General features: G+C 43.0%; 1 protein-coding gene and 1 long non-coding RNA gene across 3 annotated transcripts in view; one reads left to right on the forward strand and one right to left on the reverse strand.

The window, feature by feature from the left end:
* nr5a2 (nuclear receptor subfamily 5, group A, member 2) overlaps positions 1 to 27,143 on the reverse strand; it is a 67,512-nt gene that overhangs the window by 28,844 nt on the left and 11,525 nt on the right. For both annotated transcript variants that reach the window (XM_086223401.1, XM_086223402.1), the window contains exons 4-5: positions 24,005 to 24,715; positions 1,103 to 1,218 (exon numbers count right to left, since the gene is read on the reverse strand). In XM_086223401.1, coding sequence (XP_086079527.1) covers positions 1,103 to 1,218; positions 24,005 to 24,715 — 827 coding nt within the window. The remainder of the gene's footprint in view (positions 1 to 1,102; positions 1,219 to 24,004; positions 24,716 to 27,143) is intronic.
* LOC147249694 (uncharacterized) overlaps positions 4,429 to 27,143 on the forward strand; it is a 35,692-nt gene continuing 12,977 nt past the window's right edge. Inside the window, exon 1 of the long non-coding RNA XR_015119154.1 lies at positions 4,429 to 4,614. This is a non-coding gene — a long non-coding RNA (uncharacterized LOC147249694). The remainder of the gene's footprint in view (positions 4,615 to 27,143) is intronic.

Here is a 27,143-nt window from a genome sequence, read left to right on the forward strand (position 1 = left end):
CTGACTATCAGCCCCTCCTCCTTACCGCTCCGGTCTCTTCGCCTCATCATCTCCTTCCCAGTCCCTCTTCATCTTTGCTTCTACTAAATTTTACCCTCCTGTCTTCTGTGTCTGTCCATCTGACAGTATTTCCTCCTCACCTCTGCCCTCCCTCTCTCTCTTCCTACCTCCTCACATCTTCTCCCCTCACCTCCCGTATTCTTGGTTTGTGCTCAACACAACTACTTGTCTCGCTCTCTGCCATGCTGTCCCCTAATTCCCTCTATCTTTATTCCCTTTATACCCCTACAAATTATTTTCCTTCTTATCTGGATTGACTTGTTGACAGGAGATTTCAGCTAATTATAATTATAGGTTTATATTGTTAGATGCACCTGTTTAAACCTTTAAACAGGATGCAAATACTCATACTGCTTACATTTTCCTGAAAACATTGGATACTGCACATACCTGCCTTGCTGCAATATTTATACCAGCATCTATTATTGTAAAACATTTTGTTGAAGAGCAATGTTTTGGTAAGCCAGCCAATCATTAATTCATGACCTCTCATCTCACTGGAAGCCATGCCAACTAGTCAGAGACATATACATGTTAAGTGTGTGTACTTTTGGAGGTTTGTGTCTTTCTCTGAGTGTGCATCCATGTGTGTGAATATGTGTGTGTGTGTGTGTGTGTGTGTGTGTGTGTGTTTGCTTGCGTGTGGTACAAAGGCATAATCACAGCATCCTGATATGCTGACGATTTTCTCTGCCCAATTTCCTCAGTAAAACAATGTTGCACACGTTAATGGCATTTGTTATCTGTCCTCCCATTCACTACGCTGCTGTAACCAAGTGTCTACTCTATTTGTTGTCAGAGACTTAATGCACTGCTAAATTGTTCGTCCTGGTAACATTAGATTATATCCATAAGCAATATCTATTTTTAATGAAGCAGTGACTCCGCTGTGTCTGTGTAATCAATAATGCCATAGGGGAAGTGTTGAGATGTTGCTGTGTTCCCCCACCAAGGAATGACTGATGCATTGCTTTGGAGGAAAAAAAGAAAAGAGGCTCGCGGAAGCCTTTTTTTGTTAAAGGTTCATTTTTCATTGACTCACCTGCTGTCCGGTGACCAATAAAATGGTACCCTCCTTGGCGTGCACCACTTGCCGGAAGACGTGGTCGAGAATGAGGAGTTCACTCCAGCAGTTCTGCAGTAGCTTCATCTGGTCGTCTACCTGGTTGGAAACATGATGAAGTACAATCTTTAAAAACGTGTAATAGGCCGTCAAAACAAATCGCAGGACAACTGTGTACAGTAGCTCCACAAAGTTCTAAGTTCCATCTCTACAGAGATATAACGGTGGTTGTGGTAAATCAAGACTGATGCCAGAAACAGAAGAGCTCAGCTAGTTGCGGTGACACGGAAGTAACTTGTCCTCGATGTACAGTAGTCTGTTCGTAGCATAATGTTAGCTTTTTACTTCTAACGATTGTATTTATACTTCAAAAATCATAAACGTGGTGTTCATTAAAGATCATCTTTTTAAATAAAACATGTAAAACCAATGAACTTTTTTGTTTGCACATTGAGCTTATATTCAATAATAATAATTCAAAACCTAATGTAAAAATCCCATCAAAGGAACCCATGGTGACGCTCCCGCAGCGCTCTAGTCATTGGTTACATACTGTAGTACATACATTGTATTTCAACCCTGCACAAAACTTAAAAGTACCTTCTATGCTTTCTCATGTGAACACACAGTTAAGTACTTTACTACGTGCCCAGTTTAACACTGTCCAGGTTTATCTGTTTGCCAATTGCCAGCAGTTTCTGAGTGATTCCACAGATGATAGTGATTAGGAAGTCCATTTGCCTCCCTCCTGAATCCCAGCCGTTGGCTCCCAGGGACTCTGCCAGGTGAGCTTTGGAAGCAGGTCAGCTTTGACGCAGGTCAAACACTGGTTCTCTGCACCAAAACAACCTCTTCCATTGTAACCGTTGTTTCTTCCCATGCCTGGCTACGTTAATCATTACTCCACACAGTCCGACTCAAACAAAAAGGCCACACTGAGAGAGAAGGAATGAGGAAAATGTTTTTTTTGGGGGGGGGGGGGGTATCAACATTGTGCTATTTGCGCTATCATTAGATATAATGTGTCTTTCTCAGCACACTGTTATGCTGTGAATTACTTGGTGTCTTTGAATCTGTGAGAACTGCCTGTGATGTTCATCGCCAGTGTCAACGACAGCTTGAAGAATGTGGATCGATGTTGTAACTTTGTGACACCAGCAGGTGCAGCGTGAGCAGCATGGGAAGGAATGTCTTCTTGTGCATGTGCAGTAGGGAACGAGTACAGAGGTCTATTTGTTAAGGCCTCCGATGACTTCAGATTCTAATTTGATGTCAACAAGGGAATCGCTGCCAAACATTTTATTACTTTAAATCACACGGCTCTGTCTGGGCCCAACTCTGGAGTCTTTAGCTTGTTGATTAGGGTTTGTTATGACTCATGATTGGTTACTGATGTCAAACTGGTGTCTGTTTACCTCTTAGGAAGACATAACAATAGGTCTGCCACAACAGAGGCATGGCAAAGTCAAATCACAAACCCTGCTGGAGGACATGAACTCCTGCCTGGCTATGGTTCTTCTCAGCAATGATTTGGGAAATATTCAGGTTTTTATTGTTGATATTTGTACGTCATACCACTGTTAAAATGAATATCATGCCATTCTTGCAACTGTATTATCCTATTATGCATTAAGAAATCCGAAACAGCATGTCTCACGGTTCTGTTTCATCAGTCAAAAACCGTTGAACTACAGCAAAAACTTGTGTGTGCTTTCATATTTGACAGTGTTGTGGAGTTTTTCCTCTTTACTCTCTCTTTTCTATATGTCTATTTAACGTGGTCCCACACTGGAGGCATCTCAAGCACAGGACGAAAGCAAAATTCAAATGCCTTCATTAAAACCATCAGAGAGCGAGGAAGGAGCTCAAAGGAGGGGGTTCTCTCTACTGCGCCCCAATCCTCCTCTCTACGTCTCTTCATCTAAAGAACCCTGGAAGCACGTGTAATTGTGTGTATGAGTGTGTATGGCTACATGTAAGGCCCGGGATCTTCAAAAGACCCCCTGCATGTCAGCACTGCTGGCAAGTGTTGGGGTCCTCATCAAAGGGCTGTCCTGACTCTGCCTGCCTGGAAGCCCCTCTCTGACAAGAGGCCTGGGTTATCAAAGGGGGCGACTCAGAGGGGACGACGGCGGGTGATAACAACCTAGACGAGGGCAAGGGACACCCGCCTGCAAGAAGGGGAGGGGTGGAGTGGGGGGTGCTGGTGACAGACAGACAGGCATGAGGGCAGGCCAGGGGTTGTGGTTCAGTTTGGTGACCTTATAAGTGCCAGCGACATGAGCTGTTTCCCTGACAAGCTCTTCCTTTGCTCTGTCAGATGAGGAACAGTCATGGCGCCTGATGGCACGAGATCTGCTGCCTGCTCGCTCAGACATTTTGAACTTTCTGACACAGCTGACAAGCACTTCGTCCTCTATTTTCAAATCTTAAAACTGTACAGAGATAGAAAATACGGCTGATGAAGTTAGTAAAACGCTGGCTTACTACCAAGATGATCATTACTTCTCTTTGCAGTATATGACACCACAAAGTTCAGGCAGTTTATTTATGTTTTATTGCTCCCCACAGGAGCGATAAAGGGATCCTTTTTTTAGTTTGTTAATTCTTATCTCACTTCAAGATCATGGAAAATTTAGATAACACTGCCAGTTTATACTTTACAGCGATGATGACTCAGTGTGACTCGACGCCACACGTGTGTGTCACTTTCCCATTCATGAACACACTTCCTATCATTTCCTGTTTTTCTATTGCCAACAAATTGGATCAGAATTGACAAAAAAGTAGAAAATTTAAAAAAAGTAGAAATACTCCACATTGATGAGGGCATTCTACCTGGTGCATCAGTACTTTTTTAATATTAGACAAAATTCAAAATACATCAAAAATCCCTATACTTTCTATAATATATCATAAATCAGTATTCTGTCAGATTTATGATCCTCTGACACATAAGACAACCTACCACGTTGGATCATTTCAAATTGCCAAACAGAAAAGATCAGACATGTCATTTTGTAAATCTGCTGTTTCAAAACTCATTTTTGTTTAAGTTATCATTGGCATATTATTATATTTGTTTGCTCACAGTTATGAAGTTAGTGTACGCTTGAGCAATTTAGGGATTTTGAATTTTTTTTATTTCATTTTATTTCCTGTCAGGTGTATGGGCCACAACAAATAAAGAATATATATATGAATTAAAAAAGAGAGCTAATTCTCAAATTCACGCACCTGATCAAATTCATCCAATGACGCAGCGCGCTTTTAACCTTTGACCCTACTTACACTTCCGTTCCAGCCAGGCGCGAGTTTTCGAAACTAATGGCGACGAGAGTTTGGTGAGTTAAGGATCGTTTTTTGTTCGTGCCACGGAGGGACGTGAACCCGGTCGGATTTATTCCGGTTGTGCGGCTGATGGAAACTTAGAGACGCCGGCGACTGTAACAACCAGCACGGAGATGCGTCTGGTATGAAGGCACCAGAGGGTGAGTGCCTGTTTACTTCCATCTGTGTATTAATTTAACGCATTAGTGGATCTGGTTTCCTTTGCGTAGCTGTATCTGCTGCTCGTCTGTACTCTGATTATGATACGGAATTAGCTGATGTTTCATTAGCCTCTATGTTGGTAACCGGCTGATGAGTTTGTTTGATCCTTGTATCAGAGGCGGAAGTATTTATGTGTCAAAATGCGCTTGACCGCGTGTGCGCAGGCGCTGTCTTGTGCGCTGTGCCTTCATTCCGAGGTGCGTGTGTGGGCAGGCTGGTACAGCACTGTACGGAATGATACATGTAGCGTGAAAGATGATTTTTTTCCCTTCACATTTGCGCGTTGGATTGTGCGCAATGCCGATGTGTGTTTGTGCGGCGTATCGGTATAAATGGGAAGACTAAAAGATGCACCAATACCAGATGTTCAACTTTATCCATTCAGGCAACTATAGGTCTCGTTTTTTCCTTAAAAAAAACAAAAACAAAAACAACCCCAGAACTTTAGCTTCTCAGGTTCATATTGATTTAAAAAAGGGGAAAAAAGCTCCCCATAAAATAGACTCAAACCAACCTCAAAAATCCACATTTGAGCCTCTACTTCTCTAGGTGTGATCTGTTTAATATCATCACCAGAGTTTGTTTAAAAAAAAATTCCAAGAAGGAACTTCTACTTGCATCAGCCAGCAATGAAAAATACATATCCTCCAAGAAACCAATTTAACACCTTGATGATCGTTCAGGCGAGTGGGATCAATGCCCGGATCAATCGCTTAGCCCATAGCTTTTGTTCAAAACCACTGGCTGAGATTAATGGGATTTTCCAAAGAGAGAGAGAGAGAGTGAGAGACAGAGGTATAGAAAAGAAAGAGGGAGGGAATGAAAGTGCCAGACAGGGAATGAAAGAATGAGAAAAGACTTTGGAGGGGGGGTCGGGTGGGGTGGGGTGGGGGCTAAAATTGAGAAAATAAAACCTAGTGATTAAGAGCAGATATACCCTGTATTTCTGGGCAAATGTAAATTAATTGGAAATGGAGCATTCAAATACTCACTGACAGACGTAATGTTTATTCATAGCCCCCCGCTAAGAGGCGAGCAATTATCACGGTGTGTTGAGTCAAAACGGCCAGTGTAGAAGAATCTTTCCCCCTTTCTTGTGGCCGAGTCTTGGTCTGGTGCCATGAGCATTGTTAAGCTTCATATGGTACGGCAGGCTTTAACGAGAGTACACAGCTGGATCTGATTTTAATAAGTAGTTCCATTTTTGATGTGGCCTAATGAACAGATTAATGGAATCTCCTTCTGTGGAGCCTTAATGAATGGAGAGATTCATGCTACTTTTTATGCAGGGGTAGGGAGAGAAAACACACACACACACACTCACACACACGCGCTGTGATTTAATCTGCCTCAAACGACTTGTACATAAACAATAGCTGTGCTTCTATCTTTTCCATCTCTGCTGGACCAGAATCAATGCTGTCTTGGAGTACTACAGGTGAGGTTTGAAGCGGACTTCAATGCTCGTGTGCCTACCCTTTGGTTCAGTCCTATCTTGGGCATCTGTTCGCCTTGAGCCAAACAGGCCCTGTATTCACCTGGGAACAGGCATTAATGCACCTAGAAACAGCGCCCGTTGTTCTCAGAGTGTTGCAAACACTTTAATTATGTCTCGCACCAACGCTGCTCCTTCCCAGATTAGTTTGCTGATTTAATTATGAAGAGTTTCATTGCGAGGTGACACGATTTTACAAATTACAAGACCTGACATCAGATCAACTTGTTTCTTTTTTCCCCTCCAAATTGTTGTCTCTACATCTTGTTTTTTTTTTTTTTTTGAGGGTAAATGAAGCAGCAAATGTCTATTAAATCCTTTTTTGCAAATCCTTTTTGGCAGCTTTAAAAGCCACAGATAGAGCTGCATCCCTCAGAGGAAAGAAACACACAGCAAGAGATGTGACAAAGTCCTCAGGATCATAGTTCCAGCTATGTCACCTGATGGGAGGGGAGAGGTGGGCTTCAGGTGTCCATGTTGTAAAGTGTGGCCTTCTCTTACATGCTGCCGAAGTGGATGAGAATTGAAAAAAAAAAATCATCTCCCCTTGTCCTCCCTCCATCCCTCCTCCTCTTCTTCATTTCTCTCAAACCAACACTTGTTTATCAAAGCACACAGTCCATTTAGGCTTCGATCCTATGGCTGGTGGAGTGATAAGAATGCTGGGAAAATGAGCAGGTGGCAGGGGTGGGGGTGGGGGGGGGCGCAGCAGTGGGCTGAAGAGAGGAATGATAATACTGGTGATAATGTACTGAGCAACCAGTTTCAGTAAAACTAAATGAGTTGAGTCACACTCAAGGTTGAAGAATAAAGAAACCAGAATCTGCTATTCACTAATTATACACCTGTTTGTCAACCTGCCATTTTGCTCGACAATGTAAATAAGTGAGCACAACACCGCTGGGAGTAGATTCACACATTCAAACTGAGAACAGAAACTCATTGTGAGGGCAGATAAAAGTCTGAGCAGACCGCACGAACGCAACCGACGAGCAGGATACTGCGCACGGCTCCTCTGGTTTTAGAAAAAGACAAACGTGGCAGATTGAAAATGGACAGATAAGTTGTATGGTTTTAATTGTCTATCAAACAGCGTAACCATATTGTTGGCAGCATGTTGGATTAAAGATAATTAACTCAGAGTTTGTGGAGTGCAGGGGGAAAAAAAGTTTGTTGAACTTGGCCAGCAACCAACATTCATATCACTAGCTGAAGTCTCCCAGTGGGGCTTCCACCTTCCAGCAAATGAAGCACTCATTTATATCTTTCTCAATCTCCTTATAGACTTAGAATAGATTTTGTCCCTCTCAATATCTGATAGAAAATTCATTCTTGCGCTTTCTGTAACTTTGGAAACAAGCTTGCATCAGTGCATGATGTCTTGTGATACCATTTCAACCTACACAGGCAATACTGCAAAAAAAAATAAAAATAAAAACATCCAAAGTCTTGCCATGACAGGGAAAGCGCACCCTGTTGAGATGAAATGAGTGTATACTTGTTAAGCAATTCTGTTTTATATCAAGTGTAATTGGATTTTTTTTGGACAAGAAATTAGACAAATTGGCAAGATTTTTTTTTTGTTTTTTTTTCCTGCTGTATCCTCTGAAGCTCTCCCAGGTGTCCAAGCTCCTCATTATCTCAACAGTTAAAGCCAGCCACCTACATGGGGAACTCGTTCCATATGCTGCTACCTGCGAGTCTTTATAGTCACCAGCCCAAAGCTCTAGACCGCAGGTGAGGCTGGAAACATGAATCCGCAGGTAAACTGCTTCTCCACTACACACGCTCCACCCTACTCATCATCAAGACGCAGAGATTCCGGATTATTTAGCCTGATAAGAAAGCATCTAACTCATATTTTTTTCAGTTCAAACTTTCCCACAATATTGGGAAATGAATAATGTTATCGATATGTTTAAGTGGGCAAAGGTTGTAGTGACTCATATGTATTAGATCTAAGCATGTTGTTTCTACAATCGGAGACGAAACCCGTCGAGGCGCTGAGCAAAGAAACAATGAGGCTGCAGACTTCCCATCAGCTTGATAACTTACCATGATATATTCTATGAATGTCTGCTATGTGACACTGTATGTATATGATTGCATGCGCGCCCATCAACATTTCATGTCAGCGGCACCTGTTTGTCAGTTGCGTGTTATCTCTAATCCAACATATCAGGTAGTGGAGAATGCCAATGGGTTTTGATCTCCTACTAAGCTCACGGAAACCCGAGACTGTTATTATGTCCCCACGTGGCAATGGAGATGACACCCGAGCATCTGTGGGCTCAAAAAATATCACCAGTGTCAGAAACGAGCTGCTCGTGGTTCAGTTGGATTTATGGTCCAAATATATGAAATGGAAGTTATGGAAAGGTATTTATTTCTTGGAAATAATAAACTTATTTAGACGGAGGTGACCACAAGGTGTTTTTAGAGGTTATGGCAATGAAAAACCTCCCGGGGAGTCAGAAGGTCAGTAGAAGAAACATTAGAAACAACATAGGAGCTACACAGAAAGGGTGCAATGGCTCATGGTTGCTGCCTAGAATCAAGGCAGTCATTTTGTATTGGTATATTTCTAATATCATATTAGCTGCCATAAGTCCCAGCTCCTCAGTTTGGAGTGCAATTATTCAAACTCTTTTTTTTTTTGGTGTTGTTTCCTTCCACTAGGTTTGTTAGCTGAGGGCTACTGTTGGAGTGTTTGCTCAGTAAAAAGGAGATAAGGGTGGTTTGATCAACAAAAATGAAAAAAAAGTCAAAGTTCATCACCTTGTATAGGGTCACTGGGAGCTAATCCCAGCTAACATGGGTCAAGAGGAGGGGTACGCCTGACTCCGGTGCTTAACTGGCGACAGAAAAGCATGCTGTCGTTTGTGTGTAATTCTTTGTGGCACTGTGTGAATGAACGATCACTTGTTTCTCAGACAGGATACCACAGTGTGAGTCCATGACACTGAGATTGAGCTTTTCCTACTGAGTCTGGAGGCTGACCTTTGACCCCGAGAAAATTCTCCTCTTTTGATTGGCCATGCCTCTCATATTCTTCTTAAAAAGACTGGTGAAGGATTGCCTATGCCCTCCCCGCCCAGTAAGGTCTTCCTTCTCTTCCTGGGCCTCACCTCCACACCTCCACTCAACTGCCGTATCGCAACATTACAGATGCAGTAAATATCTAGGGATCTAGTTCACGATCTAGTGAACTTGTGTCACAATTTGCGTGCTCCAAAAATATGCTAATAGATAGCAAATGAACACTAAAAGTCAGGTAAAACAATACCTTGATAGAACAGCTGCCATATGTGAACGTAGCGGACCATGACGTGTAAACGCTCACAGAAAAATGTACACACATGCATCTGTGGGACATGAGACAGGAAAAACAAAGTATCAGTGTGGGTCTGTGTGTTGCAGCAGGAAGAATGCCTTGTTTTGTCAAGGTCGCTGTCTCGCTGATGCCGACAACAAAACCCTGCTCTCTGTATCATATCAGGGATTTGAGGATGAACCAAGCGCACCCAAACTTTCCTATTCCGTTTTACTAGACGCATAAGCATATGAAAGATAGAAAAATCAATGAGGCAGGAGAACGGACCAGAGAGAGACCAGACATGAATTTCAATGGAAATCTTTTCATACATGCATGCTTTATTGTTTTCCGCTACAGCTTGGTCTGTTTATTTAGATAAAACTGTAGTTGAAAATATCAAAAGATTTTCATTAAAAGTTGCAAAGATTTGGCGAGTGTCTAGAGGTCACATGTGAAGTGGATATTGAAAGAGAAGTTCAGGAAAGAAAAAAGTTGTGAGAACAAAACCTATGTATTGTTGCTTCATTTCTGCAGAAAGTTAATCCACGAGTGCATGGCTTAGAGGAGAGTAGCTTTTTTTTTCTTTGAAGACTATTGTTTTCAGGATACCTCAGAAGACTACCGACCCCCCCCCCCACACACACACACACACACACACACAGTTGAAATCTCAGGGCTTAAAGATAAGAAGCTATCAACTAATTATCAAAAACACAGAGAGGCCCTAATCAATTATTCACATGAACATTAGACCACTAATACACATGCAGCCAAGGGAACGGCATCTCCCAAAAGTAACTCTTTCTTCACTCATGCACGCACGCACACACACACACACACACGCACGCACGCACGCAATCATGTCAGGACCAGCATACTTACACAGAGACAAAACTACAAATGCTTGACAGTAATATCCATATCTGCATACTTAAACAAATACTGACACACATACACACACATACACGTGCTGCCTCCTGCTCCCTTCCCGCCAGTCCACTCTCATCTTTACCCCCCCCCCCCCACACACACACACACACACACACAGACAGTCCAACGTCAGACAGAGAAAATGCATGCCATCCGAAGGTAAAATGAATTGTACAAGCAGACTGTCTATAAGGTTCCTGGCTGGAGGGTACTGATCATAGAAACCCTATTGATCCATTCACAATCCCCCCAACACACTCCCCAAGTGCGCACACACACACACACCAGGAGCTTAATCTACCAAGCGATCCTGAGCATTAAGCTTCAGCCATTGGATTTTCATGCAGTGTAATCATTATTTGAGTTAATGCTGCAATTTATCGCTTGTTGTTTGTGAGCTGAGTGTGAAAGGTAGGTGGAGGGGATGCAGTATGAGGAGATGTGTGTGTGTGTGTGGGGGGGGGCATGACTATGACAAGGTGCAGATTATAGTTTGGGTGTTGGTTAAGAGTGGGGTTTTGCATTCACTTAATTATATGTTCATGACTCTGTCAGAGGTGAAAGAGAGGATTTATGTGCATGCATGCATGTACGGGTGTGCATGTGTGTTTTTGTGTGTGTGTGTGTGTGACTTTCATTGACAGACGGTGGGAAATGACCCCATAATCCTTGTTTGGCTGCTTTTGCGTTAAGGGGAAGAGAAGACAGGAAAACGTGGAGACAAAGAAGACAGCAGACTAAAGGCTTCCCTCTTTTGTATTATTCAGTGTAGAGACAGTCCATCTTTACTATCTACGTATGCACGATACCTTAACACAGCTGAGAAGCTGTTTTAAAATGCACAGACTGAAGTGGTAATGCTTTCTGTTAGAGAGGCCAGGAGACAGAGATTCCCATTAGCGTTTGACGTGCTGGGGTGGATCTTGATTTTTTTTTATAAGTGTTCGACAGCTGCGAATCTGCAACCGAATGTGGCACAACTCCAGAGATCACAGAGGTCAAAGCCTCTGATACACAAATTAACAGCATAAATTAACTACCTGAGCATTTCTGGAGCTCCTGTGATAAACTGTCAAAGTGCAGGGTAGACAATAGATCAAAAACACAGCAGCAGAACAGATGGAGCCCTGCTTCTCCCCGAAGTACATCTCAATACACAAACTGTCCCAAAGGCATCTGTTGTAGGCTATGCATCTCTCTGTAGCGCTGCGTCTGTAGCAAACGGTCTAGTGGTGCCCTGGTTGATGGGAAGTGCAGTGCAACATGTGGTGTGTAAAGGCCCGAAGGAAGGTGAGGCTGCTGAATAGTAACACTTAGTCCTCTTGTTTTGCTTCAGCATCCCAGGTTCTTTTCTGGAGTTTGAACAGTGTTGTCGACACCTTTCTCAGCAAATCCCCATTGGCCACACTGCTTTACTGCTCATCATTGTTTCAGCTGGCTTGAAAAGTGTGGGTTTTTATTTTTATTTTTTATACCCCTTTGAGACGGCGCAATCCTGAAAGAACGCAGGGCCGTAAAAACCTATTATTAGTGCTGTGCCTTTATTTCACATGTATGGAATCATTTATCCGCGGCTCGTGCCAGAATTGCTGTTATGGCGTTCAGGAGAGAAACTCAGAAAGAGATTGACAGATTGAGAGGAGAGGAAGAGGGAATGGTGTGAGATGAATAAAAGGTTCTGCTGTAGTGTGAAAGAAATGAGAGGGAGCAAGAGGGAAATTAAAACCAGCAAAGGAAGGAATGCTTAAAGTAGGGAACAGGTGTCTTTGTCCTACTTTGCTGCCGGCACTAAAGCCGTTTTCTGCCGTAGGTTGTTTGGCGTGTCAGCCCCGTTGAAATTTCTTGCCTGTCGTCACAACACAACCATAATGTCTAATGTTACTCCTATGCAAGCTCCTATGTGTAAATTCAATCAGCTGCTTTACCAGTTGAATATAAATATCCCTTTAACTCTTTAAGTGTAAAACTAGCTGGCAAACTCTTCCCCACCACTGTCTTTTCTATTGTCTCCTGGAACCCCCGCGCCCCCAAGTTTCCCCACTCCCCGTCCAGAATAGACAAGCCTCAAATAAGCAGCAAAAAATAGACTTTGGAGGACAACTGTTGACAGTCCAGTGACGGAAGCAGCAGACACGGGCACAACCTCCAGGCAGGCCGGATTACAGATAGATAATTGAGGCCATGCAACATTGGAACATAAGGTGCAACTTTTTTTTACTGGCCTGATGCTTCAGATGACTGGACTTGTCAATGTTTGTCTTTGTGGTTGGACTTAATTACAGTTGATAAATTTATCATCTGCAGTTCACTGAAGTGTTACTCTGCTGTCTTTCATTTTGATCTGAACTTTGAGGCTAACTCGTCATATTGTCATGTAAATTATAAAAAAAAAAAAAAATCATCACCAAATGTTATGGGTATAGTATGGCATGTTCTATTACGTGTCCTTTTAAAGTTGTGCTTTAGAAGACAAATGAGGTGACATGTTTGCATAGTTTTGTGCGGTGAGTTTAGTTTAGAGGTTGAGGGTCACCATAAGGCTACAGAAACCCCACCTCGGCCCCCCTGACCTCCAGGAAACCTTATAGCTGGCAGCTATTTAGAGGCAAAATGCCGGCACTTCTGTCTGTATATTTACCGCCCGGCTGACATCTTATTGCCACCCAGCCTGCCTGCACATGACAATCCTCTTCCTACAAGGATCGCCCATATGTTTCCCAGTGGCATTTTCTTGTCTTTCTGATGGGAAGCACTTAACAAAGCTGTATATTTAATACAGCTCATAACTATAGGTAGAGCCGAGAGCAAGAAAGGGGAGGGAGAAAGTTTGTTCTCTGATTGGGGGGGTGCACACCAACCAACTCAATTAAGTCCCCCATATTCACTTTGTTTACCCATTTGCTTTGTCTCTCATTCCCACTTCCTCTCTCACCTGCTGATTTGACTGACTGTTGCCAACTTGTGACAACAACCGTGTTCATTCGGAGGGGTGGGGGGGGGGGTGGGGGCAGTAAGTGTAACAGCACAGTCTAGTCACCTGCGTCACCGTCTTAACAAGCAGCATGACCTGCCAATAAAAAAGGCTTTTACCCTGATCGTCCTCAAACAAGACTTAAACGCAACCTGCTCTTTCAAAGTGCGCACAAATGCGAATCAGGCCGTGTTAACTTGCTTGGAAATGAAAAACTACAGAGCAGGTGGAGGCAATTTTTGCCTTTCCTTGCTACTTAATTAGCAGCGGTTTTGAAGAGGAGGCTGAGATGGAGAATGGCAGATACAGATGGAAGTTTAAAAAAAAACAAAACACATCTCCTCTATGGATTTAGCAGCACGGTGCAACATTGTCCATCCATTGACATTTATGCAGCTTGTCTATAAGCCAGTGTACGATGCACCTGCTCTCATGGAGGATGTCAGCTCACTGGTGAAACAATTAAAAAAAAAAAAATGAAGGGAAAACTCCTTGAGCGTTGAAGAAGACGTACAAGGAAGAGGAAATGCTGCTGAGGACAGTTGAGTCTATCATTTCCCGGCGCTTTGTAAACTTGTAGCTTGTGACAGCCTTTCATCCCTCATCAAAGCAACAAGTAGATGTGCAGATCTGTTCATGTTAAAAACCTCCGAACCCCCATTGTCTTCCCATAGCTGCTGCTCCTCTGGGACGGGCCAACTTAAATCTTCCCTTTTAACAAGTTTCCTGTTCTTCCTTCCGGGCTCCTGAAGTCCCCTGGGGTTGTACCTGGGGGACCATTACAGTATTTGGAGAGGTTGTATGTTAAAGCTCAGTGTACTGCCATCAAGGGACCAGCGGAGGACTTTGGGAAATTCACATTCTCTCAGATTCAGGGGTTGCCTCACACTCAAACATTTAAAGCATGGCAGATGCTACCGGGGGTGGGGGGCTTGGGGGGCTGTCTTGTGGTCTGGTGTCTACTAAAGACTCGTTGTCACGCATGCACATTCATCTTAGGGATATGCGGGAGTAGTGCTGCAGGAGTGTGCAAAATTCCAAATTTTGCTCCAAAATATTCCAAACAGTGAAGGATTTTTTTTTTTAAACAAAAAGAACAAGACATTCACAGATTACATATTTAGTGTTCATTAAATTGAAGAGAAGATCTATTTTCTGTAAGTGCCAGTATGTTGTTCTTTCATAGGAACATTTCAACAGCACGGACACAGTCAGGGTCCACCTGTCGCCCTCCAGGCTGTATTCCTCTTGCTCTTGTTTTTTTTTTTTTTTTCATTTTCCCTTTTTTTATCTTTATTATGGCTGACCATGCAGTTTCTCTAAAGCATATACAAAAAGAATTGCCTGTCCAGTTTGTATTGGTAGTATTATTAAAAAAAAAAACTATAAGGGGGCAGTTTTACAGTATTTATGAAAAGGAGAGAGTGATGTCTTGTGCAGTGGTCAATAATTTATGAATGAAAAGAGGTCTATGTGAACCTTCCCACCAGCCTCCCCCCCTTACAAGCCTCAAACTCTAGCTCCTACCCAGGGCTACCGATCAAACAGATATTGTTACCACTAAAATAGCAACTTAAAAACACACACACATACATACACAGGCAGCCTTAAGACTTGCCTGCAGCCTGTGATAAAGACTGGCAGCAGAGATCAAGACCAGTGAGAAAGAATGAAAGAGGGAGGGAAAGGAAGAGAGAGAAGATTTAGACAACTCTCCTCGCTGTAGTTCAGAGTGTGTGTTCAGGCCGGGGGGGGGGGGGGGGCGCAATACTGTACGTGTATTTGTGTGTTGGGGTGGTGGGGGGCGTGTCATCTATCACTGGACAAATGCTGGGTTGTGGGGGGGTGCTGCTGGAAGGGGGGGGGGGGGGTGTTGTCGGCCAGAATGGTGCTGCTTCTCAAATGAAATAATATATCTTTGAAAGCCTACGCCCCGCGCCAGTCCCCGGGCCCATATATCAAGACCAAGAGCGTCTGGTGGATTCGCTCCAGGCCCATTAACCTTCCACCTGTTCCCCCCCCTACGCCCCCACCCCAACCCCACCTACTGGTCCTCTTTTCACCCCCCCTGTTGTCCTTCACCATGCCCCCTCTCCTCCTCCTCCTGCCCTTGGTCGCTGCCTCTCGCAGCCCCTTGTTCATCTTCGCATTTAACCCCCCACCTTCTTCTCTTCCTCATTTCCCTCTTCCTCTCTTCCTGTCCTTCCCTGACTGTCCTTCATAACCTCCTTCTCATATTCTCTGTTCTATCTCTCTTTTTTCTCTCACGGTCATCTCTACATCTTTTTGCTCTCTCTTAACTGCATCTCAGAGTCGTCTCTTTCACTCGTGCAGTCTTTAAACTGTTCACTCTGTCTGACGCTCGGTCTCGAGTGTTTGCTCTTCTCACTCCTTCTCCCTCTGTAACGCGTCTCGCCACATCACTCGTTCTCTCGCTGTCCTACACCTTCCCGACTAATGTAAAGCAGGCGTGCTGTGGGTTCTGTTGCAGGGCGCAGCGAGCACAGCCTGCAGAATAATTCAAATGCAATGGCCCAGGGACACAGTTACAAATCTCTGCCAACTGCGTGTGGCCGCCAACCCCGTCATGCTCGCAGTTTGTCAGGATTGGGGTGTTGGGGGATGGGGTGGTGGTGGTGGCGGGGATAGTTGACCTCTGCGACGAGACAGACATTGCAGCTTGAGTCTCTGAATCTGTTTGTGTGTGTGTGTGTGTGTGTGTGTGTGCGTGTGTGTGTGCGTGTGCGTGTGCGCGGTATAGATGTACCACATCCCAGGGTTCATAGATCACACCTAAACGGCTTATTAATTTCCACTCAGTTATGGGGTGTGAAAAAAAAAAGAAGGTGCAATCACTGGTCAAAGCAGGGACAATACACCTCCCCCTGTCCTGACACAGGCACACACACTTATAAACACACACATCTTTGGTTGCACCTTGAAAATTAAACAGCTCCTGGAGAGGTCATGGAAAACGTGTGTGTGTGTGAGAGAGAGAGAGAGAGAGAGAGAGAGAGAGAGATGGCTGGGTTGTGTAAGTATTAGTAATTACATGTAGTATTTATGGATGTAGATGGAGGGGATGTGAGGAGGTATAATGCAGTACGTACATCAGAGGACCTTACATTATTAACTTAGGTAAATCTATAAGTGCAGAATATTCAGGTGGCAGCCCCTGTCTGTCCCTCGTCTCCACCCCAACCGACGGCGGCAGTGGTGATGGTCTGTATGTCTGTGATTGACTGACATGCAGCCGCTTTTAGAAGTGAAATAAACGAGTCAACAAGAGATGCACGGTGCTGTTCAATAATTCTACTGCCTAAGGAGCTTATTTCATTTTTAATGTTTTGTCTATATGTTGGAGGATAATTATTACATTATTTCAGCCCTATTCAATCCCATTCAGCAAATATTTCTCTCAGTTGTTAGTTGTCCTCTTGTAAAACTTATTCAAAACTAAATATTTATTAAAAATGGCATATATATAAAATAAATGGATAATTAATGGAATGTATTAATTAAAATAATATACAAACTGATTTTTAGTTTGTATATTTTAAAGCGATGGGGGATTTTTAATATATTCCAGTGAATTTATTCATATTACATATCAAATTTGACAGCCAGCCTAATCTAAGACCCTTGAGAGACAGATTGCAGTCCTTCCTGTATTATACAATAATTACATTTATTTTGGCAATTCAGTCAGTAACATGTGACAGGGAATGTTGTCATGTGTCCCGTAAAATGAAAGATCTGAGCAGGTGGACGATGTGAACTATAGCTGGATAGTATTTTATTTTGCCTCTGATGTTAAGTACCTCATCCATCCATTACCTCATCCTCTTCCTGCTGTTATCCCTTCTTTTCCTCTCCTTCTCTGTCCTCTGCTCTCTCCACATTCCTTCTCGACTTGTCTCCTCTCTCATCTCCCCTCTTTGTTTCACCTCTGTTCTCCTCGCCTGTTCTTTCCTCTCCCCGGCCATCTGTTTATCCAATATGGCCGTCCCATCTCAGCTGGGAGCTTTCCCAGGGAACGAGACTTCTAATACAGTTCCTCCTCAACTTAATGGCCCTCGGCTCTGCTTTTGCCATTCCCCGCTACATGCAGAGAGACGAAACAGAAAAAAAAGGAAAAAAAAAAAAAAGAGACCAGAGGCACAAAAAAACCTGTCTGGATCCCCCCAAAAAATGTCCCTGGATGACTAGAACAAACAGTGAAGCCACATTTCAAAATGTCACAAGCATTTTCATTCCTCCTCCACTTTTATCAGGTGGATGGACTAAATATAAGTATAAAGTTACAGAGCATTTACTCAAGACCCATTCTCTTAAATTGCTTGTGTCATCTGAAGTTGAAGTAAAGTTTAAAGTGTCATATTTAGATTTATTTACATATTTTAATCAGTAATCGAAACAAAATGATTGAGGTGCCAAAAAAAAAAAAAAACCCACACGCAATGAATTGTTGTTGAGAGGTAAACAAACAATAATGAGGTAAATTTAAACACGATGAAGATACGGCACGACAAAATACTCGCTAACCCCGCGCGCCAAAAACACAATTTCTTCAATGTGATGACTAATCTGGTGTTTTCCATTTTAATTACCTGCTGCGTAATATGTGCTGACAACCGTGCTGGCTCTCCCAATACCAGACAGACATCCTTTTTAATTTTTTTTTTTTTTATTAAAGGGTGTAGAGAGGAAAGGGGAGTAGGGGAGGTGCGCTGAAAAGGGAGTTGAGTTAGGAAGGTGAGATGTAAACATATGAATCATCAATAGTCCCGATCTCCCCGCTAAATTCTCCCTCCCATTGTGTTTGTTGTGGGAGTCAGGCCAGCCATCCCAGTCCTGGAACAATGGAGGAGAGCGTGGCACCGGACCAGCTATGAGTCACCTTGATACATACACACACACACACACACACACACACACACACACAGACACACACACACACACACACAGACAGACGTTGCCTATACTTCTGTTCACTGGCACAAATCTGATGAATTTTGTTTAAAATCAACATATCTATCATTTTCATGCTTGATGTCTGTCTTATTTTGATAAGGAAAACGTTTTTGACAAATAACTCATTGTTTTCCTTCAACAAGGGCAATCTAATTTATTTTAAAAGTGACTTGTCATTTATGCATAACCGTTTTTGTGGAAATGTCAATTTACTCCCTTCTTTTGTTTGTTTGCTTTGCACTTTGTGTTTTTTTCTCCTTTGTTTTTATGACATAGCGATTAGCACTTATTCCTGTAATGTATGTCTCCACTTACATTTTAGAAAATAAGTGTTGTATTTCAATCACAGAGATACAGTGCCAATTATTTCCAGTATTTTGGATTTTTGTTTCTTACTTTGTTCTCTTCAAAAAATTATTTTCCAAAATAAAAGACGTCAATTCTATTTTGAGCGTCAGAACGGGATATGGAAGATGCTTGTAAGTGTAAATATAAATGTAAAAACAACATTGTGGTGTTAGGACCCGTTCTGCCTCCTCTATTAGTGGATTCCCTTCGGACAAACATTACTTAAAACAGCATACATGTGGCCGAACCATTATCCACAAACACAGAGAGTCTGTTAAAGCATTTTTTTTCAGCGTTTTGTCCTTAAACACACACGTATGTATGAACGGACCGCATCTACTGTATGGAGTTGGCATCCGGATGGGCAGAGGAATTCATGGCAGGGCAGTTGAGGATAGAGGAGGGAGGGGTGACACAGGCCTGAGCTAGCAAATGTCAAGAGACATGTCCAAGAGACACCACACACACACACACACACACACACACACAACTCCAGAAATATACATTACACACATCTACTCATTTGAATATACCTCATCACACATTTAACTCTAAATCCTACATGAAATGTGTCTGTACACATTCATTAATCTAAAATACACAATTTAAAAAAAACCTCACTCTGATAAAGAGTCAGTCTGATTCACCCCAATCAGATTAAAATCTGCACATCCTTGAGTAAATTAATCATGAATGGGGTATCTGTTGTTTCCCTAATGATGTTAGCATGATCTGTTTCATGATTTGGTTAAAAAAAAAAAAAAAAGATGAACTTTTCACTACAAAAATCCCAACTAACATAAATGTGTTTTACATTAAACAAACCAGACCACAATCAGCAACACCTTCTTCATAATATGGGATTATAAGTGTAGAACTGATTTAACACACTCTGAAAAATCATAGCCAGTGTACTGTGTGCCAGTAAATCATTTCAATGCTAATATAACGCATATACATGACCACAGAAAGGCACAAAATTATATATATATATAAAAAAAAGACCCAAAACGTTCACATAAATTTCCCTCATTACACCAAATCTAAAAATCTGCTCACGACGCCCTACTTTCTCAACTCAACGATATCGTAAATCAATCAAAACAGAGCTGCGATGGCGGGAAGAGCCCACCCTAACTTGTATCCAAGGTGTTTAGGAATAAACATCCCTCATATCAAGGCTCTTTCCCAGAAGGAGAAGGGAGGCAGGAGGCAGCGTGACACACTGGAGGAGAACGGGGAATACTCTTTCTTTGGAAGGTCCTCTTAATGGCTAAACATTTATGAGTCCCGTGACCGAGGCAAACTTATGGAAACTAAATCTTTAAACACTTTTTTTGGCAGACAACTCTCTGTCTCTCACACGCACGCACACACACATGCACACACACACACACACACACACACACATACACACACACACTCCCAGCTTGGCTCTATTACCAAAGAAATTCTTTTGTTCTTACTGAGCTAATAATAGTGAGAGCGTTATGTGTGAGTGGTGTCTGTGTCTTAGTGTGGGGATGTGTGGGGATGTGTATGTGTTTGTGTGTGTGTGTGTGTGTGTGTGTGTGTGTGTGTGTGTGTGTGTGCATCCATGAGATGGTATTTATAGTTTCCTACAGTGCTGCACTACTCTCATGACAAACTTTTAATTCTAAGCTTCCTGTCTTTCTGGTTTGTGGCTCGAACAGTTCTAGTCAGTGTCTCAAACGCACATGATTTTAAATTGAACACACACAGTCTCTCTCATGTACACACACACAGACACACAAATATTTAACATACTGTACATCATTTGGTCCGTTGTTTTATCAGAAATACCTTAAAGCATGGCAAGTGTGAACATTTCTCCACTAATCAAAAGTTTATTATGCTTTAAGTACACCATTAGAAAACATGAACTCCTGTGTACACACACACACACACACACACACACACACACACACACACACACACACACACACACACACACAGACAGGCAACAGCAGGCATGCTCACAGGGAGAGAAAGTGCAGAGAGTAGAGTTCGTGGGTGGGTCTTTTTGTGTATCATGTTGTTGAACTGCAATAGCTGCCAGGCTCCAGAACAGCATAACAAAAGCTTTACACATAGACAGACACACACACACACACACACACACAAGTGTACACAATTATGATTAATAATCCAAACAATACTGATGGAAAAAAAGCAAGCAAATCAAGGGAGATCTTTTTAAACCAAAAACCCATCACAACAAGTTTCATAATGCCAGTAAAAATCATCAAAATTGTCAGCAGGGATGGTCCCTGGTCCTCCTCACCCTTACCGACATCCTCCTAGTTCTAGGCGTGGAAGAGGGGATTGTATGGGAAAAACTGTCAACGCTGCAGCTCGCGCATTATTTCCAGAATCCCCCTCGTGCTTTAAATGGCTCTTCAAAAATAAGGCAGTGGGGTAAGTTTAATTATCTCCCTCACTTACAATATATGCCCCACCTCCCCTAAAGGGGGGCTGTGCTACAGAGTTCAAGAGGAGGTTTGTCCTGCATTGAGCCCAGGTCATTTTCTACCTTTGTAACAGGCACCAGGCTCAATACTATTAAGCCTCCACTAATATGAGTAGTCATTAGGGAAACATAATGACATTTAATTTGGCAGCAAATCAGGGACTGACAAACACAAGTGGGTGAGATAATTGAATTAGGACGAGGGTGTGAGAAATAGAGGGGCTTCACAGTGCAGCAAAAATGATCATTCAAAGTTAATGGGCAAGGCGCCCACAATTATTAGCTGTAGCCACACCCCATGACAAGTCTGTGTACGTGTATTAGTGAAGTACTGCACACCTCAGTTGAATGCAAATACAGATCTCGAAAATGTCAATAGCCGGGACACGGTGCGTGCTAAATGTCAACATGTGTTTTTCAAGGACTTTTGTCTGTGTTGTAATTGGCTCAGTTTTAAATAATGCATTTATTACATTTGTTATTTTTCCCTTTGAAAATACAATGATATGAAATATTTGGAGGGATTTTTTTTTTTTTTTTTTTTTTTGCAACAGGCCTGGGCCCATGAATATGCAGCTGAGCCTTTGGCAATGCAGCGTGAAACAGACAAAGGAGTGAGACGACAGAAGAAAAACAGGTGAAGCACAGACTGATCAAATGCCTTTCGTGTCGCTCTGAATTTCAACCTTCATTCAGAGAGAAAATAAAGCTGCTAGCATGCGCACATCACAAATTCTCCCTTGGGCTCTATGTTGAATAATACCCTTTTCATACCAAGATCCAAACAGGGCTTTATACATGTTGATTCAACCCGTGTTGTCTCACTGGGTTTCGTGACCCACCACTCAAGCTGAAACGGACTGGACTTGTTTTCAATGTGAACGATGTGGTTTGACAACTGGGACAGGACGAATGACTCTAAATGGTTGCAAATGGGGGCGCACAGCTGTGATGCAGTGGCTGCGGATGGCTTGCTATAGAATGGTGGTTCCCAAAATTTTGCATTCCTCCATCTTCCTTGAAACATCCCATCTGCTGCTGTGTAACCTCTGCACCTCCACAGATGGCGCTAGAACCACCAATGCTTAGGCTAACACTGCTAACATGAATGCAGCTCTGTGAGGCATGGTTACGGAAGCCCAAGAGCTGATGGCGTGCAGTGACAGTTTATCCACATTTGAACGAGATGGGTAGAACATCGTGTGCAACAGGACCATATTTTTTCTGGCCCTGGATGAAATGGGCATTGGCCGGCCTCGTGGCCATACTCTGCCTGTGATTTGCTTATACTCGGTAACTTTAAATGCATGGATTGAGATTGATCAGGGTCAGAGCCAATCAGAAGAATTCACAGAATATGTTCTTTGCGGAGAATTTTGAGATTTATTAAAGTTGGTTTTTTTGGCGTAATGTAGCTGTGTGTACCATTGGGGATACCCCACTTTAAGAATCGAGGCCATAGAGAATAGTATGCAGTGCTCACTATTTAGATCAATGTGGAGATCCAGATGTGTTGAAACTTTTTGTTTAAGTTGGTTCATCATCACACAGTCATCAGGTTCTTTCAAACATAACAAACACAGTCCACAGTTGAGGTGCACTGTACTGATGAACAATGGTCATATCTGACATAGTAGCTCATTCATATGCTATTCTGTGTTGTTCGCCTGTATGTTTCGTAAACGTGAAGCAAGTATCAGCCAATATTACACAATGTAAGCATCGGAAATAATGCTGTCATCAAAATTTCACAATGCAACCGTCTGATCAGCCATCAGCTACTGCAGATGCTGGTAGAGGTGGTGTTAGCATGCTCTGCCATGGGTGGTTCCTCCTCAGTCAGCGAGGAGGAAGTGAGGAAATGATGTAATTACGAGCAGTGCAGATGCATGTAAAATTTTTTTTTTTTCTCATAAAAGCATGTTGACGTAAGTCACATATTAGGTATTTATGCTATCAGATCATGAGTTTTTGTGCATCAGTTTGTTTACGCAGTGCTCCACTGAATAGGTCATGTGATCTCCTTGCAATCCTCCCGGGCTGTGAATCCGGGCCCAATCTGAATTGTCATGATGTGCCATTAACCCGTGTTGACTTATTTTGACAAAATAAGCCATGTCAATTTAGCTCAGATAGCCCCGATGATATGGTTATAACTTGGCTTTTTGTGTGAAACGGTCAGCTCTCTGAATTCTCTTTTACAAATATGGTAATAGACAATATCTCACATCATCTCAGTGTGGGCCCACTTAGATCTGCGGAATATCTCAAGGGGAGATGGGCTATATTCAGTTCACATAAAACACTCAGACTCTGACCCTGTTAGTAGGCCTGAAGTGCCTGAAGCTCCCAGTCAAAGTTTCCCCAATGTAACCAAAATGTGCCACTGAGTAAATATGATTGCCTGCTGAATTTTGATCAGGCAGTGGGACAGATAGCAGTGGCAGCTATGAGGAAGCCCCCCCAGCCCCATGTACTCTGCATTAGTGTTGTGCCAAAGCATAAAAGAAGAAGATTAAAGGCCTGCTGTAGATGAAGGATTGAACAAAGGATTATTCATGGACTGTGTCAACAACTGACAATTTCTTATAGGCCAGCAGAGGAGAACTACATATTCAACTGAAATGATGTTGTGTCAAATACCATAACTAATGATTATGATGATGGGAATGATATGCAAATCTAAACAAAACATAGAATGTAAAAAAAAAATATGAAAGGAATAAAATTAAATCTGAAACAAAAGAAAACTAAAACATCTTCAAAAGACCAAGTGCTCTCAAATATCGAGAGATCATGAACACCTACCTTGAGTTCACGGAAGAAGATGCTGCTGCGTGCCCACTCCACGATGGAGAAGAGTGTCTGGTCAGCCATCTTGCACATGAGGCCAAAGGTGTTGAGCTTTTCGTGCTTGCCCCGGCTGGCTTGCTCCTGCTGCAGGTAGGCCAGGATCTTGGCCTGAACCTGTGGCTCGTCAGGCTCACACTTGAGCAGCTCTACGATCAGGTGAGGAAAGCTGGGAGGTGAGCCTGACTGGTAGGCATCGACGTAGGCGTAACCCATGATGGACTCTGGTGAGCTGGTGTATGGGTCTGGGTACTCGGACTTTATGGTGCGTGTGCCCTGGAAGTGTCCGTAGGCCGCTTGGTAGCCCTGAAGGCTGCCAGCGTGTGGTGGCATTGCCATGCTGACCGGCGAAGTGACAAATGGGCTGCGGTCATAGTCTGTGGGGGGTAGGGCAGTGGCATGATGGTGGTGGTGGTGGTGATGACTGGTGTGGTGGCCCCCGTGGTGGCTCAGCGGAAGGCCTTTGGAGGCAGCTGAGTGGATGTTCTGGATGGCTGATGAGATGGTGAGGTCGGTGGGCACCGCCTGCATCACCTGACTCATAGCCTCGATCTTTAGCCCGTTAGCTCGGATCAGTGCCTTCTTTTGTTGCTTCAGTGCCCGGTCTCGTTTGTACATTGGGCCGAACTTGTTGCGGCCACCGCGCATGCGATCCGCCCTCACAGCTAACAAGCAGAGAGAGAGAGAAAGAATTAGCTCCATGTCTCTTTTGCATATTGTTGCAGACTTAATTGCCAACATTGTAGTAGCATATGCCATGAGTTGTGTGCTTTTATGGAGCTGAATCCACATTAGTAGATTGTATGTAGGGTAAAGGTGTCCCCGTGGTCATTACACTTGACATTTACCTGCTGACTCTTAAACCCCACAGGTCTAACAGATAGTGAGGTTACTCATTGACGAAATACACAAACCTTTCTGTGTTGCTTTGCAGCTGACAACCTCTGTCTACTGCTCAGGAATCACACAATTCGAATGATAGATACTGCTAAGTAAGTAAAGATTTGTCTTTGCAAAATATATGTTTAAAATCTAAAAATCCTCAAACTGTCACTGGCCATTAGAAGAAACTTTTTTCTTTATAAAGTCCCAAAGGCTGGAAAGGCTGACAATAAGCAAATTGGGATTCTCCTCCTCATGCCCCCCCGCCCCCCTTGCAGGATCCTGCAGTGCAGATCATAACATGTTTGTGTCGAGGGTATTTCTAATGAATCAGCCGGGCACACAGTGGACCGCTACGAGGGCCATGTGTGATCTGGCCGACTGCTGCCATGGTGAAGCTTCTCTGCTGTCTCCCAGTCGGGGGGCGCTGGTGTTAATTATTCATACTTAATTACCTCTTGCTCTGACGAGGCTCGGCGAGCCCAGAGTGCAACGAGCTAACGGACGTCTGGGAAAGAACACAACCCTCAGTTTTGGTACAGCAGAATATTCTACTGTATATCTTCATTGTTCCAGTAAGGTTTTGAAATAAGTACACTTGTGTGTCGCTGGAAATTCATTCCTTCATTGCTCAGGTAACATGATGAGTTACCCTGCTCACTCTCACTCACACTGCTGTCCTGATGGATGAGAAGAAGAATATTTAAGGGGGGGTGGAGATGGTGAGATGGGGCATCAGGGTGTGTGTGTATGCCCCCATGAGTGTCTGCCTCCGCCCCCCCACACACGCACTCGCACACACACACACACTCTCTAAGCTGCCTTGGGAGTGATTTTAATGACCTCCGTTACAAAAGTGTCTGTCACTGATGTAAGTGTGAGGAGCCGTGAGGGGAGACACACAAACACACAGAAGTCTCACACATGCACATGCACACATGCACACACACGCTGACTCTCCCATACACTGACACAGAAAAAGACACGCACACACTGATGCTCCCATACAGTGATGCATAGAAAACACACACAAGCTAATACAGAAAACATCACACACACTGGACCTGATCACAGACAGAGAAAGATGGGCGCAAGCCAGACACTCCGCCACCTTGGAGAGACTCCAGCAGCTCAAATGGTTCAGTATGTTATACACAGGGAATCTGTACACACACACACACACTCACACTCACACACAACCGTTTTCAAACATGTTTGAATTCAGCCCTATCTGCTCAGCTCAGGGATAATCATGACCGTTGAAAAATTTATGACACTTTTACAAAAAAGATAGAAAAAGAAATCAGGGGCACTGTCAAATGTATCTATTATACATTATTGTAGGGCGACTTTAACTATTCATGATTTCTCCACAACAGCGTAATTAATGAGCTAAGAAACTAATAGTTGGACCTACTGGGAAAAAAAAATTAGCCCCTCACTGCCTACTTGTCTGCCTCGGACCCAGGGACCCTCATCACATAATGAATATCAGGACTGGGGGGGTTTACCACTAACACACACACACACACACACACACACACACACACACACAAGAGTTGTGTTTCCAACACTTCAGAGGACATTATGTTGAGTTACCTTCATTTCTTTTACTCTCACTGGATGGCTAGCCTTGCCTATTATCTTTAAAACAAACAAAGTCTAAACAATTTATGTCATGGAGATTCAGTGTGTCCCCCTGTTATGTACCTCTGTGTAGTACAGTATACACACACGCGCGCGCGCAGATTCTTTGTCTGTAATTAAACAATGTGATTTGCATGCCTGTAACACTGATTAATGTGAAAGGAGGAGAGGAGGACGACACTGAGCGTGTGAGTGAGGGGGAGAGATACTAATGGTTACGTTCACAATGATGCAGCGAATAACATCTGTAAAAATAGCATCAGATTTGGAGAAAACATTTAAAGGAAGCTGATTTTTTTTAAAAGTCTGTATTTATTTTTCATGCAAAAACAAAATTTGTTAAAAGCCTGCAGAGTTTTGGTTATAAAAATAAAGTAACAGGGTGCGGTGGTTCTGATGGTGTGGAGTTAAATAGCGAGCGCGATGGTGATAAACGTCTATAGGAGGTTAGATAGATAGGGACTGTTTTCAAAGCACATTGACGAGCAGGTAAAAAGCAGAAGAATAAAAAGCCTGAAAAGAGTGAACTCAAAAGTTGTTTTTTTTTTTTTAAAAGAAGAAAAT

The sequence above is a fragment of the Aulostomus chinensis genome, chromosome 14 (assembly GCF_037954235.1).
Source record: "Aulostomus chinensis isolate RoL2024-O1b breed Wild chromosome 14, RoL_Achi_v1.0, whole genome shotgun sequence".
In the NCBI taxonomy this organism is placed as follows: Eukaryota; Metazoa; Chordata; class Actinopteri; order Syngnathiformes; family Aulostomidae; genus Aulostomus; species Aulostomus chinensis.